The 20,681-nt window shown below is 39.8% G+C and overlaps 1 protein-coding gene across 1 annotated transcript in view; it reads right to left on the bottom strand.

The window, feature by feature from the left end:
- The window catches only part of NOX1 (NADPH oxidase 1), a 26,059-nt gene extending 6,571 nt beyond the window's left edge, over nucleotides 1-19,488 (bottom strand). The window contains exons 1-11 of the mRNA XM_011954573.1: nucleotides 19,247-19,488; nucleotides 15,864-15,959; nucleotides 10,351-10,461; nucleotides 10,022-10,106; nucleotides 9,533-9,684; nucleotides 9,256-9,437; nucleotides 9,035-9,167; nucleotides 2,323-2,415; nucleotides 1,275-1,510; nucleotides 896-1,058; nucleotides 376-552 (exon numbers count right to left, since the gene is read on the bottom strand). Coding sequence (XP_011809963.1) covers nucleotides 376-552; nucleotides 896-1,058; nucleotides 1,275-1,510; nucleotides 2,323-2,415; nucleotides 9,035-9,167; nucleotides 9,256-9,437; nucleotides 9,533-9,684; nucleotides 10,022-10,106; nucleotides 10,351-10,461; nucleotides 15,864-15,959; nucleotides 19,247-19,291 — 1,473 coding nt within the window. The 5' untranslated portion in view covers nucleotides 19,292-19,488. The remainder of the gene's footprint in view (nucleotides 1-375; nucleotides 553-895; nucleotides 1,059-1,274; nucleotides 1,511-2,322; nucleotides 2,416-9,034; nucleotides 9,168-9,255; nucleotides 9,438-9,532; nucleotides 9,685-10,021; nucleotides 10,107-10,350; nucleotides 10,462-15,863; nucleotides 15,960-19,246) is intronic.
- Nucleotides 19,489-20,681: the final 1,193 nt, after the last annotated feature.

Raw genomic sequence — 20,681 nt, 5'->3', positions numbered from 1 at the left:
CAGGAGTTCAAGACTAGCCTGACCAACATGGTGAAACCCCGTCTCTACTAAAAATACAAAATTAGCTGGGCGTGGTGGTGCATGCCTGTAATCCCAGTTACTCGGGAGGCTAAGGCAGGAGAAGTGCTTAAACCCAGGAGGCAGAGATTGCAGTAAGCCGACATTGTGCCATTGCACTCCAGCCTGGGTGACAAGAGCAAAACTCTGTCTCAAAAAAAAAAAAAAGAAAAGAAAAACCAAGTCCTGATAGCTGCCTCTTCCTTCTTTCCACCACTTTTAAACTTGTGTGTGAGTGTGAGGGCAGGTAGGAAATCATAAGAAATAACTTCTAATCCATATGCACTATCCTTTGTCTGACATTCGTCTTATGTTTACTAGGGGAATTAGTGTGTTGTTTGGACTCACAATGTTGCTGTCCCATCCAGTGAGGAAGAGACGGTAGTTTAGAAAACCCACTTTGCCTAATTTCTCCATCTCCTGTTCCAGGGAAGTCAACAGGTCGTTGAACCAGGAAAAGGCACCTGTCTCCCTGCAGATCCAGTAGAAATAGATCTGAAATCAGCAAAAGAGAACATAGCCTTATTAGGTGACCTTAAAAGTCACATTTACAGAGCCGCAAACTTTAGGCAGCAGAAATGTTCAGAGTTCTGACAATTTTCCTTAGGAAAGAGCCTTCCAACATCTTTGGTCAGGGTTATCTTAAACTCCAAATAGAAAAGAAGACGCTGTTCTTATGAAAAATCTGTTGAAGTGGATTTCCTGGCCAAGAGAAGTGGTCACTTATTCTCATAACCCCAGGGATAGCTTGCTCTTATCAATTGTAAAGAACTTAACCCAAGAATGCAATAGACTTGTCAGACCCAGGTCAGATGAAAAGTGATATACGGGATTATACCTTTTTTGTTTTGAGGTTGTGGTCTGCACACTGGAATTTGTACCAGATGGATTTCAAGATAGAAGCAAAGGGGGTGACCCCAATTCCTGCTCCAACCAGCACAGCCACTTCATACTGGAAAACATCCTCACTGGCTGTGCCAAAGGGACCATCCACTTCAATCCTGGCAGAAGACAGAAGATAACGGGCAACTGAAGACTCCCCTCCACCTCCAACCTCAAACATCCTCCCAGAAATATAGTTGTTCCCATGGTTGACTTCTGCGTATTTATTTTAATCCTATTCTATTGTACCAAACTTAAGGTTCAAGGAAGAATTGCTTTCTCTTTTCTGCCAGTCTGCATTCTGCTCTGGGACTCTTCTGGTCTCAAGGACCTACCTGGGAATTGGTGAATATTGTTGTTCAAAAGCCCTTATGAGATTTTCTGTCCAGTCCCCTGCTGCTCGGATATGAATGGAGAAGAAATCTTCCTCTGGAGCAGAGGTCAAAGTAAAAGGATGCCATTCCAAGAGAGAGATTGAGGGGCAATTAACAAAGATATACTGCCCCACTTCCATGCTGAAGCCACGCTTGTTCATCTGCAATTCCAAAACTTTGGATGGGTGCATAACAACCTGTGAATGAAGCACATAGACCAAAGAAGGCAAACTCTAATGGCGACAGGACAGGCAGATAAAGCAAATGAGTGAAGCTAGAGGGCTGGTGACAGTGGTGAACTACAAACACAAATCCTCTCTAAAGAGGGCAGCAGCTCCTTAGCTCCAGATAGTGGTTGCAATACGGAACCATGACAATGTTATCAGGTTTTCTGATTCTTCAAGAGAAGCAAGAAATAGCTTTGAAAAAAATCAAACAAAAGCTTCCATCCAGATTTTTAAATGGTGGCAACCAATTCAACTTTATAAACAAACATTGTGTGCACCAAACAATCATCCTGATGATTTCGGCAAAGCCCCTCTTTCCCAGTTCTGTCCAGCACTGTATGCCAAACCCAAGTTTTTTTTTGTTTTTGTTTTTGTTTTTTGAGACAGAGCCTCTCTCTGTCACCCAGGCTGGAGTGCAATAGCGTGACTTCGACTTGACTCACTGCAACTGCCGCCTCCCAGGTTCAAGCGATTCTCCCACCTCAGCCTCCCAAGTAGCCGGAATTACAAGTGGGCACCACCACGCCCAGCTAATTTTTATTTTTATTTTTTTTTAAATTTTTAGTAGCGACGGGGTTTCGCCATGTTGGCCAGGCTGGTCTCGAACTCCTGACCTCAACAGATCTGCCCTCCTTGGCCTCCCAAAGTGCTGGGATTACCACCCACGGTGCCCGGCCTCCAAGTTCCTCTTTATTCCCTTCAGGGTGACAACATAAAAATTTAGTTCTATAGTCTGATAGAAGACAACTCATCACAGCAAGAGGAAAGTGCATATTCTTTACCTTGGTAATCACAACCTTCTGCTGGGAGCGATAAAACCGGAGGATCCTTTCACAGATATAAAGAATGACCGGTGCAAGGATCCACTTCCAAGACTGCACAGAGACAGGGTTAAGAATGAGATTACACATTAATTTCTTGTTTAGGACTTACTTGTGTAGCAGTTCATCCTTCGTTCTTTACTGAGTTCTCCAACGTGTATCATTTTTAAGGTACTAATTTCACCAAATCTGGAAGACGGAAATAGAAAAAATAAAAGACAACGGTGTCGTTTGCTAATCTGTTATTCATAAAACAGACCAATTCCTGGAAATTTACAAGTCTGACCAAGAAGCAAGAGAAAAGCACAGAAATGGGACACATGGTAAATATCCTTATTCTTAAATTACATGTAAAATTTAATTTTAAGGCCTGGCACAGTGGCTCATCCTGGCACTTTAGGAGGCTGAGGCGGGCAGACTGCCTGATCTCAGGAGTTGGAGACCCAGCCTGAGCAACATAGCGAAACCCTGTCTCTACTAAAAATACAAAAAATTAGCTGGGCGTGGTGGTGCATGCTTGTAATTCCAGCTACGTGGGATGCTGAGGCATAAGAATCTCTTGAACCCGGGAGGCAGCAGAGGTTGCAGTGAGCTGAGATCACGCCACTGCACTCCAGCCTGGGCAATAGAGCAAGACACTGTATCCAAAAATAAAAAAATAAAATAAAATAAGATTTAATTTTAAGAATCTAAGATTATCTTCGAGGACAGCTTGTCCAATCTAATAAACCAACAGAGAAAGTAGATGTGAAATAGAAGCAGATGATTAAAAATAAAATAAACACAAGAAAGGGAAAGTATGTGGCTGATGCTATTGGCTCATAAAACTCAGTACTATTCCATCACCTCCTTTCTCAAGTGCTTAAACATTTAACGTAGTAACTTTTTTTTTTTTTTGCCTTGTTTACATTTTTTTTAAAGTCAGCTTTTCGGCCAGGCGTGGTGGTTCACACCTGTAATCCCAGTACTTTGGGAAGCTGAGGCGAGTGGATCACTTGAGGTCAGGGGTTCAAGACCAGCCTGGCCAACATGGTGAAACCCCATCTCTACTAAAAATACAAAAATTAGCTGAGTGTGGTGGTGGGCGCCTGTAGTCCCAGCCATTCGGGAGACTGAGGAAGGAGAATCACTTGAACCCAGGAGGTTGCAGTGAGCCCAGGTCGCACCACTGCATTCCAGCCTGGGCGAGAGAGCGAGACTCCATCTCAAAATAAATAAAATAAATAAATAAACAAACAAGTAAATAAAGCAGCCTTTCTATCCCTGAGATCTTTGCAAAGCAGCAGTTTGTTTCTACCTGTACAGGAACTACTAAAAATGTACTTCCTAGCAATACTAAATTATGTCCTTTCTTGCACAGTTGCTCAAGTGTAATACATTGGGACTGTGTGAAGTGAGGTTTCTTAAGCTGGTGCAAGCAAATAACTTCCTTGAGTATCTCTAGGGAAGGAAGAGGCAGAGATGGGATAAGTCAAACAGAGTGAACATTATGCAATTCAGTGCCATTTCTTATTTGAAAAAATTCCCTAGCTGAATTTGAGGAAAAATATATTTAAGAAATGGGTAATAACAATGTGAAAAAAATGTTGGCCTCAGAAATAGTCAGAGTAATAAATATTAAAACAAGATACCATTTTAGTCTCTCAAATTGAAAAACAACTTTAAGTAATAATGCCCAGCATTAACTGGGATTCAGGGAAATGGGAGTGTTCACGTGGGCATGCAAATTGAACATGCATTTCACATGGCTGAAAATGCAAACTGGCAACATCTTCCCAGAGAGCAATTGAGCAGCACATCTCAATAGCCTCAAAAGTGTTCTTTCTCTTTTACCCTGGAACTTCACTTCTAGGAAATGGAGATAAATAATTAAGGTGTGAAAAAGTATTATACATGAGTAAAGTAATGGCCACAATGTTTACTTTAAAAATGATTAAAATGGTATATATACCATACACATATTTCTTCAAAAAAGTACTTTAAGACCACATAGGAAGTTTTTTTCTAATACTGAAATGGGGGAACATGTTTCTAAATAAAATAAACCATCCTGAAGCCATAAAAGAAGAGTGTGAAATGGTGTGTCGTTGTGGTTTGGATTTGCATTTCTCTAATGATTGGTGACGTGGAGCATTTTTTCATATGCTTGTTGGCTGCATGTGTGTCTTCTTTTGAAAAGTGTTTCTTTATGTCCTTTGCCCATTTTTTTTTTTTTTGAGACTTTGTCCACTTTGTTATGGGATAATTTATTCTTTGTTGTTGTTGTTGTTAATTTGTTTAGGTTCCTTATAGATGCTAGATATTAGACCTTTATCAGATGTGTAGTTCGCAAATATTTTCTCCCATTCTCTAGGTTGTTTGTTTACTCTCTTGATAGTTGCTTTTGCTGTGCAGAAGCTCTTTAGTTTAATTAGATCCCATTCGTCAATTTTCATTTTTGTTGCATTTGCTTTTGGTATCTTCATCATGAAATCTTTGCCGGGGCCTATGTCCTGAATGGTATTAGGTTGTCTTCCAGGGTGGTTGTCTTCCAGGGTTTTTATAGTTGGGGGTTTTACATTTAAGTATTTAATCCATTTTGAATTGGTTTTTGTATATAGTGTAAAGAAGGAGTCCAGTTTCAATCTTCTTCATATGGCTAACCAGTTACCCCAGCACCACCTATTGAACAGGGAGTCCTTTCCCTATTGCTTATTTTTGTTGAGTTTGTTAAAGATCAGATGGTCATGGGTATGCAACATGATTTCTGTTCCACTGGTCTGTGTGTCTGTTTTTATACCAGTACCATGCTGTTTCGGTTACTATAGCCTTGTAGTAGAGTTTGAAGTTGGGTAACATGATGCCTCCAGCTTTATTCTTTTTGCTTAGGATTGCCTTGGCTATTTGGGCTCTTTTTTGGTTCCATATGAATTTTGAAATAGTTTTTTTCTAATTCTGTGAAGAATGTCATTGGTAGTTTGGTAGGAACAGTGTTGAATCTGTAAATTGATTTGGGCAGTAGGGCCATTTTAATGATATTGATTTTTCCTATCCATTAGTATGAAATGTTTTTCCATTTGTTTGTGTCATCTCTAATTTCTTTGAGCAGTGTTTTGTAACTCTCATTGGAGAGATCTTTCACCTCCCTGGTTGGCTGTATCCCTAGGTATTTTATTCTTTTTGTGGCTATTGTGAACGGGATTGCATTCTTGATTTGACTCTCAGCTTGAGTGTTGGGGTATAGCAATGCCACTGATTTTTGTATATTGCTTTTGTATCCTGAAACTTTGCTGAAGATGTTTATCAGATCTAGGAGCTTTTGGACATAGACTATGGGGTTTTCTAGGTATAGAATCATATTGTCTGCAAACAGGGATAGTTTGACTTTTTGTCTTCCTATTTGAATGCCTTTTATTTCTTTCTCCTGCCTGATTGCTCTGGCCAGGACTTCCAGCACTATGTTAAATAGGAGTGGTAAGAGAGTGCATCCTTGTCTTGTTCCAGTTTTCAATGGGAATGCCTCCAGCTTTTGCCCATTCAGTATGATGTTGGCTGTGGGTTTGTCATAGACGGCTCTTATTATTTTGAAATATGTCCTGCAATGCCTAGTTTGCTAAGAGTTTTTCATATGAAGGAATGTTGAATCTTATTGAAAGCCTTTTGTGTATCTACTGAGATGATCATATGGTTTTTGTCTTTAGTTCTCTTTATGTGATGAATCACATTTTTTGGTTTGCATATGTTGAACCAAACTTGCATCCCAGGGATAAAGCCTACTTGATCGTGGTGGATTAGCTTTTTGATGTGCTGCTGGATTCAGTTTGCCGGTATTTTGTTGAGGATTTTTTCATCGGTGATCATCAAGGATATTGACCTGAAGTTTTCTTTTTTCATTGTATCTCTGCCACGTTTTGGTATCGGGATGATGCTGGCCTCACAGAGTGAGTTAGGAAGGAGACCCTCCTCAATTTTTTTGCAATAGTTTCAGTAGCAATGGTACCAGATCTTATTTATACATCTGGAAGAATTTGGCTGTGAATCTGTCTGGTCCTGGGCTTTTTTTGGTTGTAGGTTTTTTATTACTGATTCAGTTTTGGAACTCAATATTGGTCTGCTCAGGGATTAAATTTCTTCATGGTCTGGTCTTGGGAGGTTGTATTATGTGTCCAGGAATTTATCCATTTCTTCTAGGTTTTTAAACCATTTCTTCTAGGTTTTTTTTTTTTTTAGTTTATATGCATAGAGATGTTCATAGTAGTCGCTGAGGGTTTTTTTTTAATTTCTGTGGGGTCAGTCGTAATGTCCTCTTTGTCATTTCTGATTGTGTTTTTTGGATCTTCTCTCTTTTTTCTTTATTAGTGTAGCTAGTGGTCCATTCTTTATTTGTGTAGCTAGCACTCCATCTATCTTATTACAAAATTAGTTTCTAAATAGGTAATACATGTATATGTTACAAAATCTGAAAGTACAACAGGATATACAATAAAAAGCAAATCCTCCTGCCCCTCCAGATCCCCAGAGGTAATGTTATTATTTTGTGAATTCTTCTGGAGAACAGGCATTTAAATGATCTTTTCAATGCAAATGTAGGAGACTATATACACTGCCCTGCCTTTTACATTTAACATCTTCGAGACTGGTCCCTATTAGTGTCTATGGTGCTCTCTCTTTCGTTTTACTGGTTGCAGACTATCCCACTGCATGAAAGTCCCAAAATGTAACTAGTTCCCCATTGAGGGACACTTGTTTCCAATCTTTTTTTCTATTTAACAATGCTGTAATGAATAACTTAACGCATGTAATTTAACACATATTTAAGTATATTGGTGGAATAAATTGGAAGTCGAGTTTTAAAGCTTAATTGCTACTGCCAAATCACTCTCTACAAGCAGTTGTATAGGTTTAAACTCTCACCAGCAATGCATAAGAGCATTTCTCCATACTCTTGCCAACACCATACATTAGCAGGTTTTTTATCTTTGCTAATCTATCAGGTTAACAGATTCTTGTGGTTTTATTTGGCATTTTTTCCATTATGAATAACATTAAGCATCATTTCATATATTTAAGATAAAGATATATCTCCATTTCTGAGATCATTCTGCTCATATCTTCTTTATCTCTTTTTATCATGTTATTAAGCTTTTTCTTATTGATTTCTAGGAGTTATTGATATATTAGAAAATTAGTCCATGGCCTGTGAGTTGTAAATACTTTTCCTACTTGGTAATTTTTTGTCTATCTTTATTTACAATGGGAATTTTTGTTTATTTGTTTGTTTTGACACAGGATCTCACTGTCACCCAGGCTGGAGTGCAGTGGCATGATTACAGCTCACTGTAGCCTCAACCTCCCAGGCTCAAGTAATCCTTTCACCTCACCCTCCACACCACCATGCCCAATTAATTTTTGCATTTTTTGTAGAGATGGGGTTTTGCCATGTTGCCCAGCTGGTCTCAAACTCCTGGGCTCAAGCAATCCACCCACCTCAGCCTCCCAAATTGCTGGGATTACAGGTGTGAGCCACTGTGACTGGCCCGATGGGGATTTCTTTTGCTATGCAAAAATATCTCTTCTTTTATGGCTTCAGGATGGTTTATTTTATTTAGAAACATGTTTCCCCATTTCAGTATTAGAAAAAACTTCCCATGTGGTCTTAAAGTACTTTTATGGGTTTTTTTACATGTAAATTTTTGCTTCATGTATCCTCGATTCATATTTTAGTGCAAGGTGTGAAATGAAAATATACCTTTTTTCCCAGATGATGATCTTCTTGTACTAAAAATTATTAATTTATCCTTTTCCTGCTGAATTAAAATGCCAACTTTAGAAGGCTTTTTGTTTTATATATTTTTCGTGTTCCAGATGAGAACTAAGCTATTGCTCTTAATCCTGAATCTGATTTAAAGACCTTAATCATTCTCAGAGTACTTTGAGGCACCACAAATCAACCTTCCCCTTCCATTTACTCCTCAATATAACCTATTTTGTGAGCAAGCGAAGGTAAATCATAATATCTGCAAGAATTACCCTGGGGCACACCTTGAGTTCCCTAGAACACAGTTTTGTGATCGCCCAGTATCTAACAAAAATTTCCAAGCATAGTTTTAGAACACCAAAGAAAGCCCACTTCAAGAATGTTTTATTTCCCCCAGAATTTGACTGGAATATCACAGCTGAGCTTTGGGGCAGTATAGTGGTCAAGAGTTCAAACCTTTGGAATCCAAAAGGCCTGGGCTTGTATTCAAGCTCCACTACTTACTGTAAGAGCTTGTCAGTTTACTTAATCTCTTGGATTCCTGTCCTTTTGTTTCAAAATTTAGACAAAAAAGAAGTACATATCTCATAGATTATCATAGATTATTGCTATATATAAATGAAATAATCCATATTATGCAGCAAGGCTGGCAGATGATAAACACAATTAATAATGTGGGCTATCATTATTACCTTTGCAGAAGGTCTCACAACATGCAAGAACTATTAGTTTTTTCTCTTCAAGATCCCCTTGTAATTGCCTGTTGCCAGTGATATTGGAAGTTGCTTAAAGGTAGGAACCCCATGGATATCCTTCATAAGACCCAGCACAGGACTGAGCTAATAATAATGATGATAATAACAATAAGAGTAATAATAAGAATAATAACAGTAACAGCTCCTAACAAGAGTCTGTCCTTGCCCATAGGGCTCTTACCTCAGGGGGCTGCCCTTCAAACTCAGGGAGCCTACAGTGGCAGTCATGATCATCCCACATCTCAAAATACTCTGCACACTTGTGAGGATGACCCTCATTTATGCTCTCCTCTGTTTGGCCCCGGACAATTCCACTGAAATAGACAAAGAAGGATGGTTTGGGACAAAGAGTTATGCAAGGTCAGGGGCTGGGCCATGAAAATGAGGGTTTGAGGATCTTACCCAATGCCGTGAATCCCTAAGCCAAGGATATAGAAGATAAAAAGGTGGTGAGTATACCAGAAGACCTCAAAATAACTCCTCCGGATGAACTCAGTAGCTGAAGTTACCATGAGAATCAAGGCTATTGTCATGATCACTCCAGTGAGACCAGCAATGCTGGTGAATGTCACATACTCCACTGTCTGTGAAAGGAGAAATGTCAGCCTGACACAATGTCCACCTGTGCACTTCCTGCTCATGACCTGATCTCAGATGCTTTGCTAGAAAGTCAGCTCACCGTGTTTCGGAACTGGATGGGATTTAGCCAAGAACCCCCCTTTTTCTCATCATGAGATAGGCTGGAGAGAATGGAGGCAAGTGAGCCATCTGTGGCCTGTCGGCTTCTGCTATAGCGGTCAAAGTTAAACAGGTGTGCAATGATGTGAATAGCTAAATGGAAAGATGAAAAGAAATGTTAAGAGGCATCTCAGCAACATCACGGCAGGTGTGCCCCATGAGACTAGAAGAACCCTACAGTATAGTGCTTAGCAGAATGCTGAGTGCACAGAAGGTGCCCAATAAACCCTCGATTGCAGAGAGATCTTTTTTTATACTTACTCTGTTCCCAAAGGAATAGAACTTAAGCTCATGAAAATAGGCCAAGAACAGTGCCTGACAAATAGTGCCCAGTGCTCGATAAATATTTTTGAATATGCATATGGATGGATGAATGAAGCAAGATTCTGAATGCCCTGGAGTCTGCAGATTCATGGATTGCCTGCATTACCTGTATGTAGGCAGATCATATAGGCCACCAGCTTGTGGAAGGTAAGGTTGTGATCCAATTGCTTTCTCAGTGTGCGACTGCATAACTACAAATGTAAAGTGATCATGGTCAGATGTCTCCAGCCAGCTTTATTAAATTCACTAACCCATAACCAATATGTCTTCTTGCACATAGCATGCCAATACTCACCCACCCTTACCCACCCCCTTAGCTACCAAAGGAGACTTCTGCCTTCCATTCCTAGGAGCATGGTGTTAGGGTGTCCTACTGAGGAGTCTGGGGTCTCCTTCTTTAATGTGAAAGTTGACTTAGGAGTGGTTGGGACTCACTGAGCAGGTGCCCCTCAGGAAGGACAGCAGACTGCGGCACACAGGAAGTAGGATCAGCATGCTGTTAAAATTCAAGCAGAGAGCAGACGCTCGGGCACAGGCCAATGTTGACTAAAGCAGAGGAGAAAAAGAGACCATTAGCTGCTTCATTTCACCATCTAGCATGTGAGCCACTGACCCAGCCCACTCGTCTGAGGCCTGCAAATGAACAGGGCTACAGCTCCCTCCCCTCTCTCTCAGTAGCTAACCCCATCAGGCCAGGCTCTGTTTGCAGAATACATAAAATATACTGAATTTAATATTGAATTGAGACATTCTCATGACAGTAGTTTGGAAATGTTTGACTACATTTACTAACATGAAAGAGAATAGAATTTAATGATTACATGTTAGCAAAACATTCTATGGATGCAACATTTTACTTAATACTCTTAATTATAATTTTGTTATTTGCCACTTGTAAAAAAGTCCTAAGGATCATATATATATATATACACACACACACATATACACACACACACACTCATATAACATATATATGTGTGACAAGGGCTGGCTCTATTGCCCAGGCTGGAGTGCAGTGGCGAGATCTCAGCTCACTGCATCCTCCGCCTCCTGGGATCAAGCCATCCGCCCACCTCAGCCTCCAGAGTACCTGGGACTACAGGTGTGCACCACCACACCCAGCTAATTTTTGTATTTTTGGTAGAGATGGGGTTTCGCCATGTTGCCCAGGCTGGTCTGGAACTCCTGAGCTCAAGAGATCTGCCTGCTTTGGCCTCCCAAAGTGCTGGGATTACAGACGTGAGCCACCATGCCTGGCCAAGGATCATATATACCTTTATTTGCATTTTAAATAAAGCTCATACTTAGAGGTATAATTACAGATAGTATTTTATTCTTTTCTGTATTTTCTAATATTGCAGTTATAAGCACATAATAGTTGTATAATAAAAACCCTTAAAATTTTAAGCAATTCTATTAAGATGTCTTTAAAAATTGAACAAAGTTAGTCAAGACTAGCAAACCTCTTAGAGTAAAATTTTTAAACAGGTAGATATTTGAGAAGGGAGAACTTCAGAGAAGCAAAATTTTAAGCTGATTTCCTTAGGTGGCCAGACAGCATAAATCAAGAACAACCTGATCCAGCAGTAGAAGCTGCTAGCAAAGGAGACAAGAAATCAATGCTTCAAAGAAGTATTTAGCCCAGAAAAACAGGCCTTGCTAGGTATAAGCTGGACAGAATATGCTTAACTCCATGGCAGCTAAATCTGACTTCTCTCCTCAACTCTGTACAACTGGTCTCTGAGTCTACTTCACGAACTTGGGACTGCTATAGAGTGTGACAATGTTGTCATAGCAGAGGAGCTGACAGCAGCAGCCAGGCAATTTTTTTGCATTTCAGCTGACTGGCCAACCTTATATTGTGTGCATGTCAGAGACTTTCTAAAAGGAGGGGTATGGGTTAAGGTTAACAATTTCTTGGCCTTTTTCTAATTATCTATGAAGCACAAAATTGATTTTTCCTTACATCGTAAACCCAGGAACATGTGATATCAGTTTAATACACCAGGACAAGACCTGTCTAGTATCCATAATGGCTAAGAATGTCAGGCAGTGTGGTGAACAAAAGCTGCCCTACTGTTTTCCATTTCTGGCTTTTCCACATGACCTGTGTTTTCTCCCTCTGCTGAGTCACGCTCCGACTGTTTTTGATACAGACAGCCTGTTCCATTTCTGAGTAAATTTCCTCTGCTCATCTCAGAGATCCTGCATTTCCACATTGGTTCCCACTACTTGCTTATTTGAATCACAGAGATTTCTTAAAGCTAAAATTGGCAAGTGAATTGAAAATATAGGACTATAATTTCACAGTTCCATATTCTGTGGTGGCTATCTGTATAGGATGAATTCTTTTTAGGGAAAACATTTTTTCCTCATTGCAGCACATTTAAATATGCCAATGTATGTTCATTTCTCTAGATCCCCACTCACTGGTGTTATAATTGAACTCCTGCTGCCATTAATGCATCATTGACTATGGATTTAAACTTCTTCCTCTACTGCTTATCTGCTCTACTTCATAGTGAATCAAATTGCTCTCTGTATTTTCCCAAGGAGAGCATGAGTTGAAGAAATAACCTGTGAAATGTTTAAATAAATTATGGTATATCAATGTAATTAATTGTTATTCTCTTAAAAGGCTGAGAGCTCTATGCAGTGATGCAGTGATGGTAAATATTTTAATGACTAGCTTTTTGGGCAGAGGGGGATTCCTGATTTCTAGCATTTGCCAATTTTGATGATGTAAATACTTCTACCATGGCAGATTTCAAGACACTAACTTGATGTCATTGAACACCACTGAATGTAGAGTTGGGAAGAGATGCACACAACTGGCATTGCAACCTGATATGAGCTGGTTTCAGCACACCACTGGTTAGGCACTCACATGGAAAGATATCTGAGGCTGGGTGCAGAGGCTTATGCCTGTAATTCTAGCACTTTGGGAGACCAAGGCTGGTGGATCACTTGAGGTCAGAAGTTTGAGACCAGCCTGGCCAACATGGTGAAACCCCATCTCTACTAAAAATACAAAAAATTAGCCAGGCATGGTGGTGCGCACATGTAATCCCAGCTACTCGGGAGGCTGCAGCAGGAAAATTGCTTGATCCCAGGAGGTGGCATCACTGCACTCCAGGCCGGGCGAAAGAGTGAGACTCCGTCTCAAAAAAAAAAAAAAAAAAAGATATATGTGAGATATAGTAACATAAACAATTTCCAGCCAATATCTACAAAGTGATCCCTTTTTCGGTTAAAACAAAAAAACTATGTGTCCTATTGTATGTGTTTACCCAAACTCATAGAACTGTACACCAAAAAACAGCAAATTTGACTATATGAAAATGAAAATGTGAATAAACAATAGTACCCACCTCAAAAACAAATCCTATGTGTCTGATACATTTGTGAGCTTATGTCAGTGTGTGTACATGTCTGTGTGTGTGTGTGTGTGTGTGTGTATCTCTGGGGAGTGGGGTGGGAGGGAGATTTTCACATTTTACTTATACCCTTCTATTAGGTTGGTGCAAAAGTAATTGCGGTTTTTGCAAAGTTTTAATAGCAAAAACTGCAATAACTTTTGCACCAACCTAATATATGGTTTGATCTCATTGCAAGCAGCATTATTGATAATTAATTTTTTAAAATAGGGCCTTAAAAATGAAATGTCCTACGGAGTAGAATAATGGACATTGGAGACTACAAAAGGTGGGAGGGTGGGAGGGGAGTGAGGGTTGAAAAATGACCCACTGGGTACAATGTTCACTATTCAGGTGATAGGTAACTAAAAATCCAGACTTCATCACTATGCAATACATGCATGTAAGAAACCTGTACTTGTGGCTGGGCAAGGTGGCTCACACCTGTAATACCGGCCTTTGGGATGCCAAGGTGGGAATTTTACTTGAGCCCAGGAGTTTTGAGACTAGCCTGAGCAACACAGGGAGACCCCATGTCTACAAAAAATTTTTTTTTTAATTAGCCAGGCTTGGTGGTGCACACCTGTGGTCCCAGGAGGCTGAGGTGGGAAGATAGCTGAAGCCTGGGAGAGTCCATGATCATGCCACTGCATGCCAGCCTGGGTAACAGAGAAAGACCCTGTCTCAAAATAAAGAGAATGAAAACAAAGAAGGAAGGAAGGAAGGAAGGAAGGAAGGAAAAGAAAGAAAGAAAGAAAGAAAAAAGAAAGAAAGAAAGAAAGAAAGAAAGAAAGAAGGAAGGAAAGAAGGAAGGAAGGAAGAAAAGAAAGAAAGAAAGAGAGAAAGAAAAGGAAGGAAGAAGAAAGAAAGGAAGAAAGAGAAAAAAGAAAGAAGGAAAGAAAGAGACCTGTAGTTATACCCCCTACGTATATAAACAATTTTTAAATAATTTTTTAAAAACAAAATGTCCATGGGACATCAGCATAATTTATTTTTCTGCTGCTGACATTTTGGTTATGCAGTAATCAAGCTGTTAATAACTAGTCACATTTATTGCATCATTCTCTTAGTAAAAAACTATTTTTAAAGCAAATTAATACCTCCTTTGGAGTTATTTTCTAAAGAAGGATCAAGGATGGACATTTAAAATGGAAAACAGCAGGGTGAAATAAACCATGAACAGAACATTCAAATTAGTTGTGATCTCAACATGGATTCTTTGATTATGGAGAGAGAAAAAAGCATTTTTTTAAAAGGACAGGCCGGGCGCGGTGGCTCAAGCCTGTAATCCCAGCACTTTGGGAGGCCGAGATGGGCGGATCACAAGGTCAGGAGATCGAGACCATCCTGGCTAACACGGTGAAACCCCGTCTCTACTAAAAAATACAAAAAACTAGCCGGGCGAGGTGGCGGGCGCCTGTAGTCCCCGCTACTCGGGAGGCTGAGGCAGGAGAATGGCGTAAACCCGGGAGGCGGAGCTTGCAGTGAGCTGAGATCCGGCCACTGCACTCCAGCCTGGGCGACATAGCGAGACTCCGTCTCAAAAAAAATAAATAAATAAATAAATAAAAATAAAAGGACAAGCTGTCTTTAAACATGTACATTGGGAGGATACTGAAAGCTACTAAGAAAAAAAAAAGACACTGTCAAGATGAAAGTGATTTAAAAATCCTCTGTTATTGCATAATAGACTAGAGGTAGCAGTCAAATATGTTCTTCTAACCAGGCAGTGTCCGGGTTCATCAGCCTGTGAGAGAACCATCCTCAACTCCATGCTTCCTCCTGGTCACCTCCACACCCATGTGCCCTACCCACTCCCTCCCTCTTCTGTTTTTGATCTGCCGCTTCCCCAAGCTTCTCTGTTGTGTAACCTTGACCTGAGCTCTCCTTTCTGCAGGCCTTGAATTCTGTAGCACCCATGAGACTCCCCTAAGTATCCCTCTTATTTGATAGAGAGGTATGTTTCCATGGCAGCGGTGTTTTCAAGTTGTGTTTGTTTTTTCTTTTTTACTTTCCTTTTTTTTAAAAAAACCCAAACACTTCCTTAAAATTGTAAGCAGGTATTCATAGATAGATATAGGCTGCTTTGGTTGAAACAGGGGCAGGAGCAGGAGCACTGCCCAGTTAGCCTTCCCCTCATACCCTGTAGGAACACCCGATTTTCTGGAAACCAGTTTGAAAACCATTGCCTAATAGTTTTCTTTATGGCATGTTTCCTTTATTGGGTCTGGGTAGTGTGCCCTAGATGGGGTTGTCAGATTTATTAAATAAAAATACAGGATGCTAAGCTAAATTTTAACTTCAGATTTTAAAAAATAAATATTTTCATATATCTGTGTTCCATACAATATTTGGAGCATACTTATATCAAAAAATAATTTGTCATGTATCTGAAACTCAAAGTCAGTTGGGCATTCTGTACTTTTTCTGGCAACCCTAGCCCTAGAGGATATCAGGGCATTAGGTCACAAAGAAGCCAGAATCAGAGATAAGGAAAAAATAGGATTCCTCCATCACAACCGTGATACTCACCCCAAGGATTTTTCTTGTGTAGTAGTATCTGTCGGCCTTCTCATATTTCAGGAAGGCATCCACAAACAGGAAAATATTCAGCCCCAACCAAACAGCCTAGAGGAAGAAAAAAAAAAAAAAAAAAAACATGCAAGGAATAAAGTGAAATTTGAGTATGGGAAAGAGTAAATAAAGGATAGGGATAGGAAGAGTGTCGCCATTTTGGCTATTTTGTGTTTACCTGTTTTCATCTTAAACGAGTACAATCCTGCCAGTATCTAACTGGCTTTCAGAGTGAGTCAACACTTTGAGACATGCATTAGACCAGAGCATGGTCAGCAAACTGAGGTCCATGGCCCATGACCTGTTTTGCCACAGCCTGCAAGCTCAGAATGGTTTTTTGTATTTTATATTTTCAAATTTGCTAATGGTTGAGAAAATCAAAAGAAGAATATTTTGTGGCACATGAAAGTTATATAAAATTCAGATTTCAGTGACCATAAATAAAGTGGTATTGAAACTTAGCCACTGCTACTCAATTCTGTATTGTTTATGGCTGTTTTTGTGATACAATGACGGAGTAGAGTAGTTGGGACAGAGACCATATGGCTTGCAAAGCCTAAAATATGTACTATCTAGCTTTTTACAGAAACATTTGCCAATTCTTGGACTACAGCATTCAAACTGTTGCACCTAAAAGATGGCAATAAGTGAATAAATGGATATCTGAAGAAACAAAGAACAAATTTAGCATCTATAACAATACCTATCTGAAAAGAACTAAACCATTCCAGATGGGCCTGCCTTTTTAATTACACCCTGACATACATTTTCCTGTTTTCAGATTGTGAGTCTTTTTTCAAATTAATCTATTTTTCCTTTGGACTCATTTGAGCTCTTAAGACTGCTTTTGCTTGTCCCAAGTTCTGTCTCTGCACTGGCTAAACGTGAAATTTGGAACTCACTGCCCATTGCCTTGAGGACCAACCAACTGGTCTCTAGCTCAAGTGTGGAGGTGATTCGACAGTCTGTAATTCGACAGGTCTCCAGGGCGCTAGTATATATCCCTCGACCCAGTGTAAGTCAGAACCATCTCAGCACAACAGGCAAAGGACCTTTAGCCTAGGACATGGCCTATTCAGACTCCCTAGATCTAGACCACTCACACACCTTTAGTACTATAACATAGTGATTTAAAGTGTGATATTGGAGTCAAGTTGTAGCATCACCAATTAATAGCTCTGTAATCTCAGACAGACATGTGATTTAACTTTTCTAAATCTCAATTTCTTCACCTGTAAAATGAGGATAATAGCAGGACCTACTTTATAGTAGTGCTATGAGGCTAACGTCAGATAATGCGTGTAAAGTGATTAATGCAATGCTTGGGGCTTAGTAAGAGATCAATAAATGCTAGCTACAGAGTTGTGTCACCACCGAACCTCCTTTACCAATCAATTTCTTCCTGCCTCCTTTGCTCAGATACCCTTTTCCAGAGCTGAGTGTCTTCCAGAGAAACGTCTTTGAAAGAAAAGAAAGTCAACAGTCACAGATACCTCCAGAATTTGGAAGACAGAGGAGAGAAGTTTATTTAGAGGGAGCAGAAATATTTCTGGATCACAAAGAGACACAGGGCCAAATAACTCTGTGTCAGCCCATCATCAATTGTAGGCAAGGCAAATGATGAAATACAGTGATATCTAGGAGTAAGGAATTCCATTCCCCATCTTAGCTGTCATTTCCTCCACTATGAACGACAAAGTAGGTAAACTACAAGACCTGGGAGGAAGGAGGAATAAAACGATTTTTAAGTAATTTATTTTTTATTTAAAAATCAGTGCATAGGAGTATATATCAGAGATAATGAGAAGTCTAAGCTTGCCAGCTGGTTTGGTGGGGGATGGAAATTCAAAGCTAGAGAGTTAAATGTGAGTCACCATCATAGCTGGTAACCTCTCCCAGCAAAATAATAAGAGGGGCAAAATGCAGGTAAATGTGGATTTTAGAGCTAGAAACACCCTTATATTTGTATCTAATCTAGTCACTTTATTAATCTCTTGCTGCCCTCCCCTGCCCAGTCCCCCCCCCCACATGCACATACAGGACCTGAAGTCTAGAGAGGATAAATAATTTGATCAAGGTCACCCAGTTAGTAGCAGAATTCAAAGTACTTGCCAGGTTCTCTTTCTCCTAAACTAGTGTTTTTTCCATTATTGTGCAAAAGGAACTCAATATAAGGCACTGAGCATTTAAAATATGTCATGGGATAACCTGACAAAACAAGCACTTTTGTTAAATGTAAAACAAACAACCCTCCAGGGAAACTCACATATTTTTCCCTGGAGCACCTGGTGGGGGGGCGAGGGGGTGGACAGGAGAAAAAAGAAGCATCACACCTTCTCTTTTCTCCTGTTTCGCCTGTGGGACCCAAAAGCAAAATAGGAGAAAAGAGAAAGAGTAATGAATGAAGATCTAGGAAAGTGAGAAAGGACACAGGGAGCCCCAGGCTCAATTGTGGCTCAGAAATGGAAGAATGAGAGTAGAGAGAGGCTTTGGAGTGTTAGGAGAAAGGGATTGTGCATACATAGGGTGGTAAAGGGGTTCTGGCTTGAACGTCACTGGGGAGCTGGGTTCGAGTGATGCCTCTTCAGTCAATTCATTGTGTGACATCTAGGTCTTATTTTCCTTTGTACAATCAATAAGTTGGTTTACATCTGCACTATGCAATGCCACAGCCACTACCCACATGGGGCTGCTGAGCACTTGAAATGTGGCTAGTCTTCACTGAGATGTGCTGTGGGTATACATATCAGATTTGAAAGACTCAGTAAAAATAAAAATATGTAAATTATCTTATTAATATATTCAATATTGAATACATACTGAAAGGATCTGTTGATATGTTGGGTTAAATGAATTATACTGTTAAATATTAACTTCACCTGTTTATTTTTACATTTTCAGTGCAGGTATTAGAAAATTTAGGAAACACATTATGTGGTTTGCTATATTTCTAGTGGGTAGTGCTGGGCCAGATGATCTCTAAGATCACTTTCGTCTCAAACATTCAGCGACTTTTTGAAATCTTGACGGGACCAGTATAGGAAAGACAGAGAAATCAGCACTCATGGTAGTAGTTAGAAGTGAGATGGAAGAGAAAGGGAGACGACAGAAAATGAAAACAGATTGAAATTCCAAATACTTGTGATTTGACAACATGAACAATTGCATGCTATTTGCCTCTGTCCTCTCATCTGACCCAGAGTTGTATTTTTTAACTAACTGGTCCTGAGAAACCCAATAATTGGCATGGAATCTTTCCCTTTCAAATTATTTTACAAATATTAACAAACATGATTTCTCCTTAATTCCTCCTGATTAATAGGAAGTCAAACATCACTTACCAGAAACAAAACTGAAAACCAGTGATTAACCATGCAGTTTCCCATTGTCAAGAGGTGGTTTGGAGCCCCTCTAGGCAGCAGGGAAGATTCAGCAATCTGGATTCTGGAGAGGTCCTTCAGGAATGGGACATTTATCCAGCTCAGGGCCCGTGAGTCTTCAAGATGTGAAAAACACACACCTATCCCAAGAGTCCCCGAGAATGAATAAGTTTATTCTGCCTCCCTTCTCTGGACGGAACTGTGCTATCAGCTTAGATAGACCAGCCCTACCTATGAGAACCACAGGGGTTTTCCCTGTGGGGTTTTTACCCCTTCAGGAAATAGCAGTATTCTTGGATGAAATATTCTCTCTCATCACCTTATCAACATGACCTAATGCAAAGCATTGCCTTCCTAGATAAAAGATTTGCTAAAGTTTCTCATAAAAAAGATAATTAGTCTGGGTCCATTAACAGATTACTTCAGGAGAAGTAGGGAGGGAAGCGTGTGTGGTAAGGAAGCTGTTTCAAAGTGTTGCCACGTCTGCCGGCTGCCATTTGGATTTCAGCCCGGCTGGCTCAGAAACTTTAGTATACCAGTTGCCCTGGAGGATGACCCATGCTTGACATATATGATGATGGCTTTGGGGAGAGCTTGACTGGCTGGAAGGACAAGTGAAAAGAAGGGCCAAATAGAATAAGAGAAAATTTAACAAGTATAAATGTACACTTTGGTTCAAAATAAACAGGGGCAGAGCACTCAAAAGAATGGAGATGATTGTCTTCTAGTATGATAGATTAACTAGAGTTGTATGTTCAGCTCTGGGCAGATTAACTAGAGTTGTATGTTCAGCTCTGGGCACTGATTTTTTTTCCTTTTCTAAAATGGTGAAATATACACAGAAGAGTATATAAAACATATATATGTAACTTAAAGAACAATTTTAAGGAACAAATATCTATGTGTTCGCTACTCAGATTAAAGAAAATAGACTATTTTTCTCCAGTATCTTAAAGCTCTTTTTGTTTCCCTCCCTGATCACATCTATCTTCTTCCTCTCCTCTACCCCACCAGATGTAATCACTATCCTGAAATTTGGGGTAATCATTCCGTTATTTTTCTTTATATTTTTACTAACTATAGTTGCATCCCTAAACAATATATTGTTTAGTTTTTCCTGTTTTTGAACTTTTTGTAAATGAAACCTGGCAGGGTGCATGTATGCTTCTGTGGTTTGCTTCTTTCAACATTGGGTTTTTGAGATTCATTCATGTACATGTAATTACAGTTCATTTACACTGCTATCTAATATGCCATTGCATGAATGAATATACATTAATGTATTCATTCATCCCACTACTGATAGATATGATGACAGAACAATGTTGATCAAATGTCACACATATGCTACAGTTTCTCTAAGGTATATACCCAGGAGTAGAATTCCTGGGTCCTG

Source organism: Colobus angolensis, unplaced genomic scaffold (assembly GCF_000951035.1).
Source record: "Colobus angolensis palliatus isolate OR3802 unplaced genomic scaffold, Cang.pa_1.0 Scaffold385, whole genome shotgun sequence".
Taxonomy (NCBI): domain Eukaryota; kingdom Metazoa; phylum Chordata; class Mammalia; order Primates; family Cercopithecidae; genus Colobus; species Colobus angolensis.
Note: the sequence above shows the minus strand (reverse complement) of the source record. Positions and strands in the feature narration are given on the sequence as shown.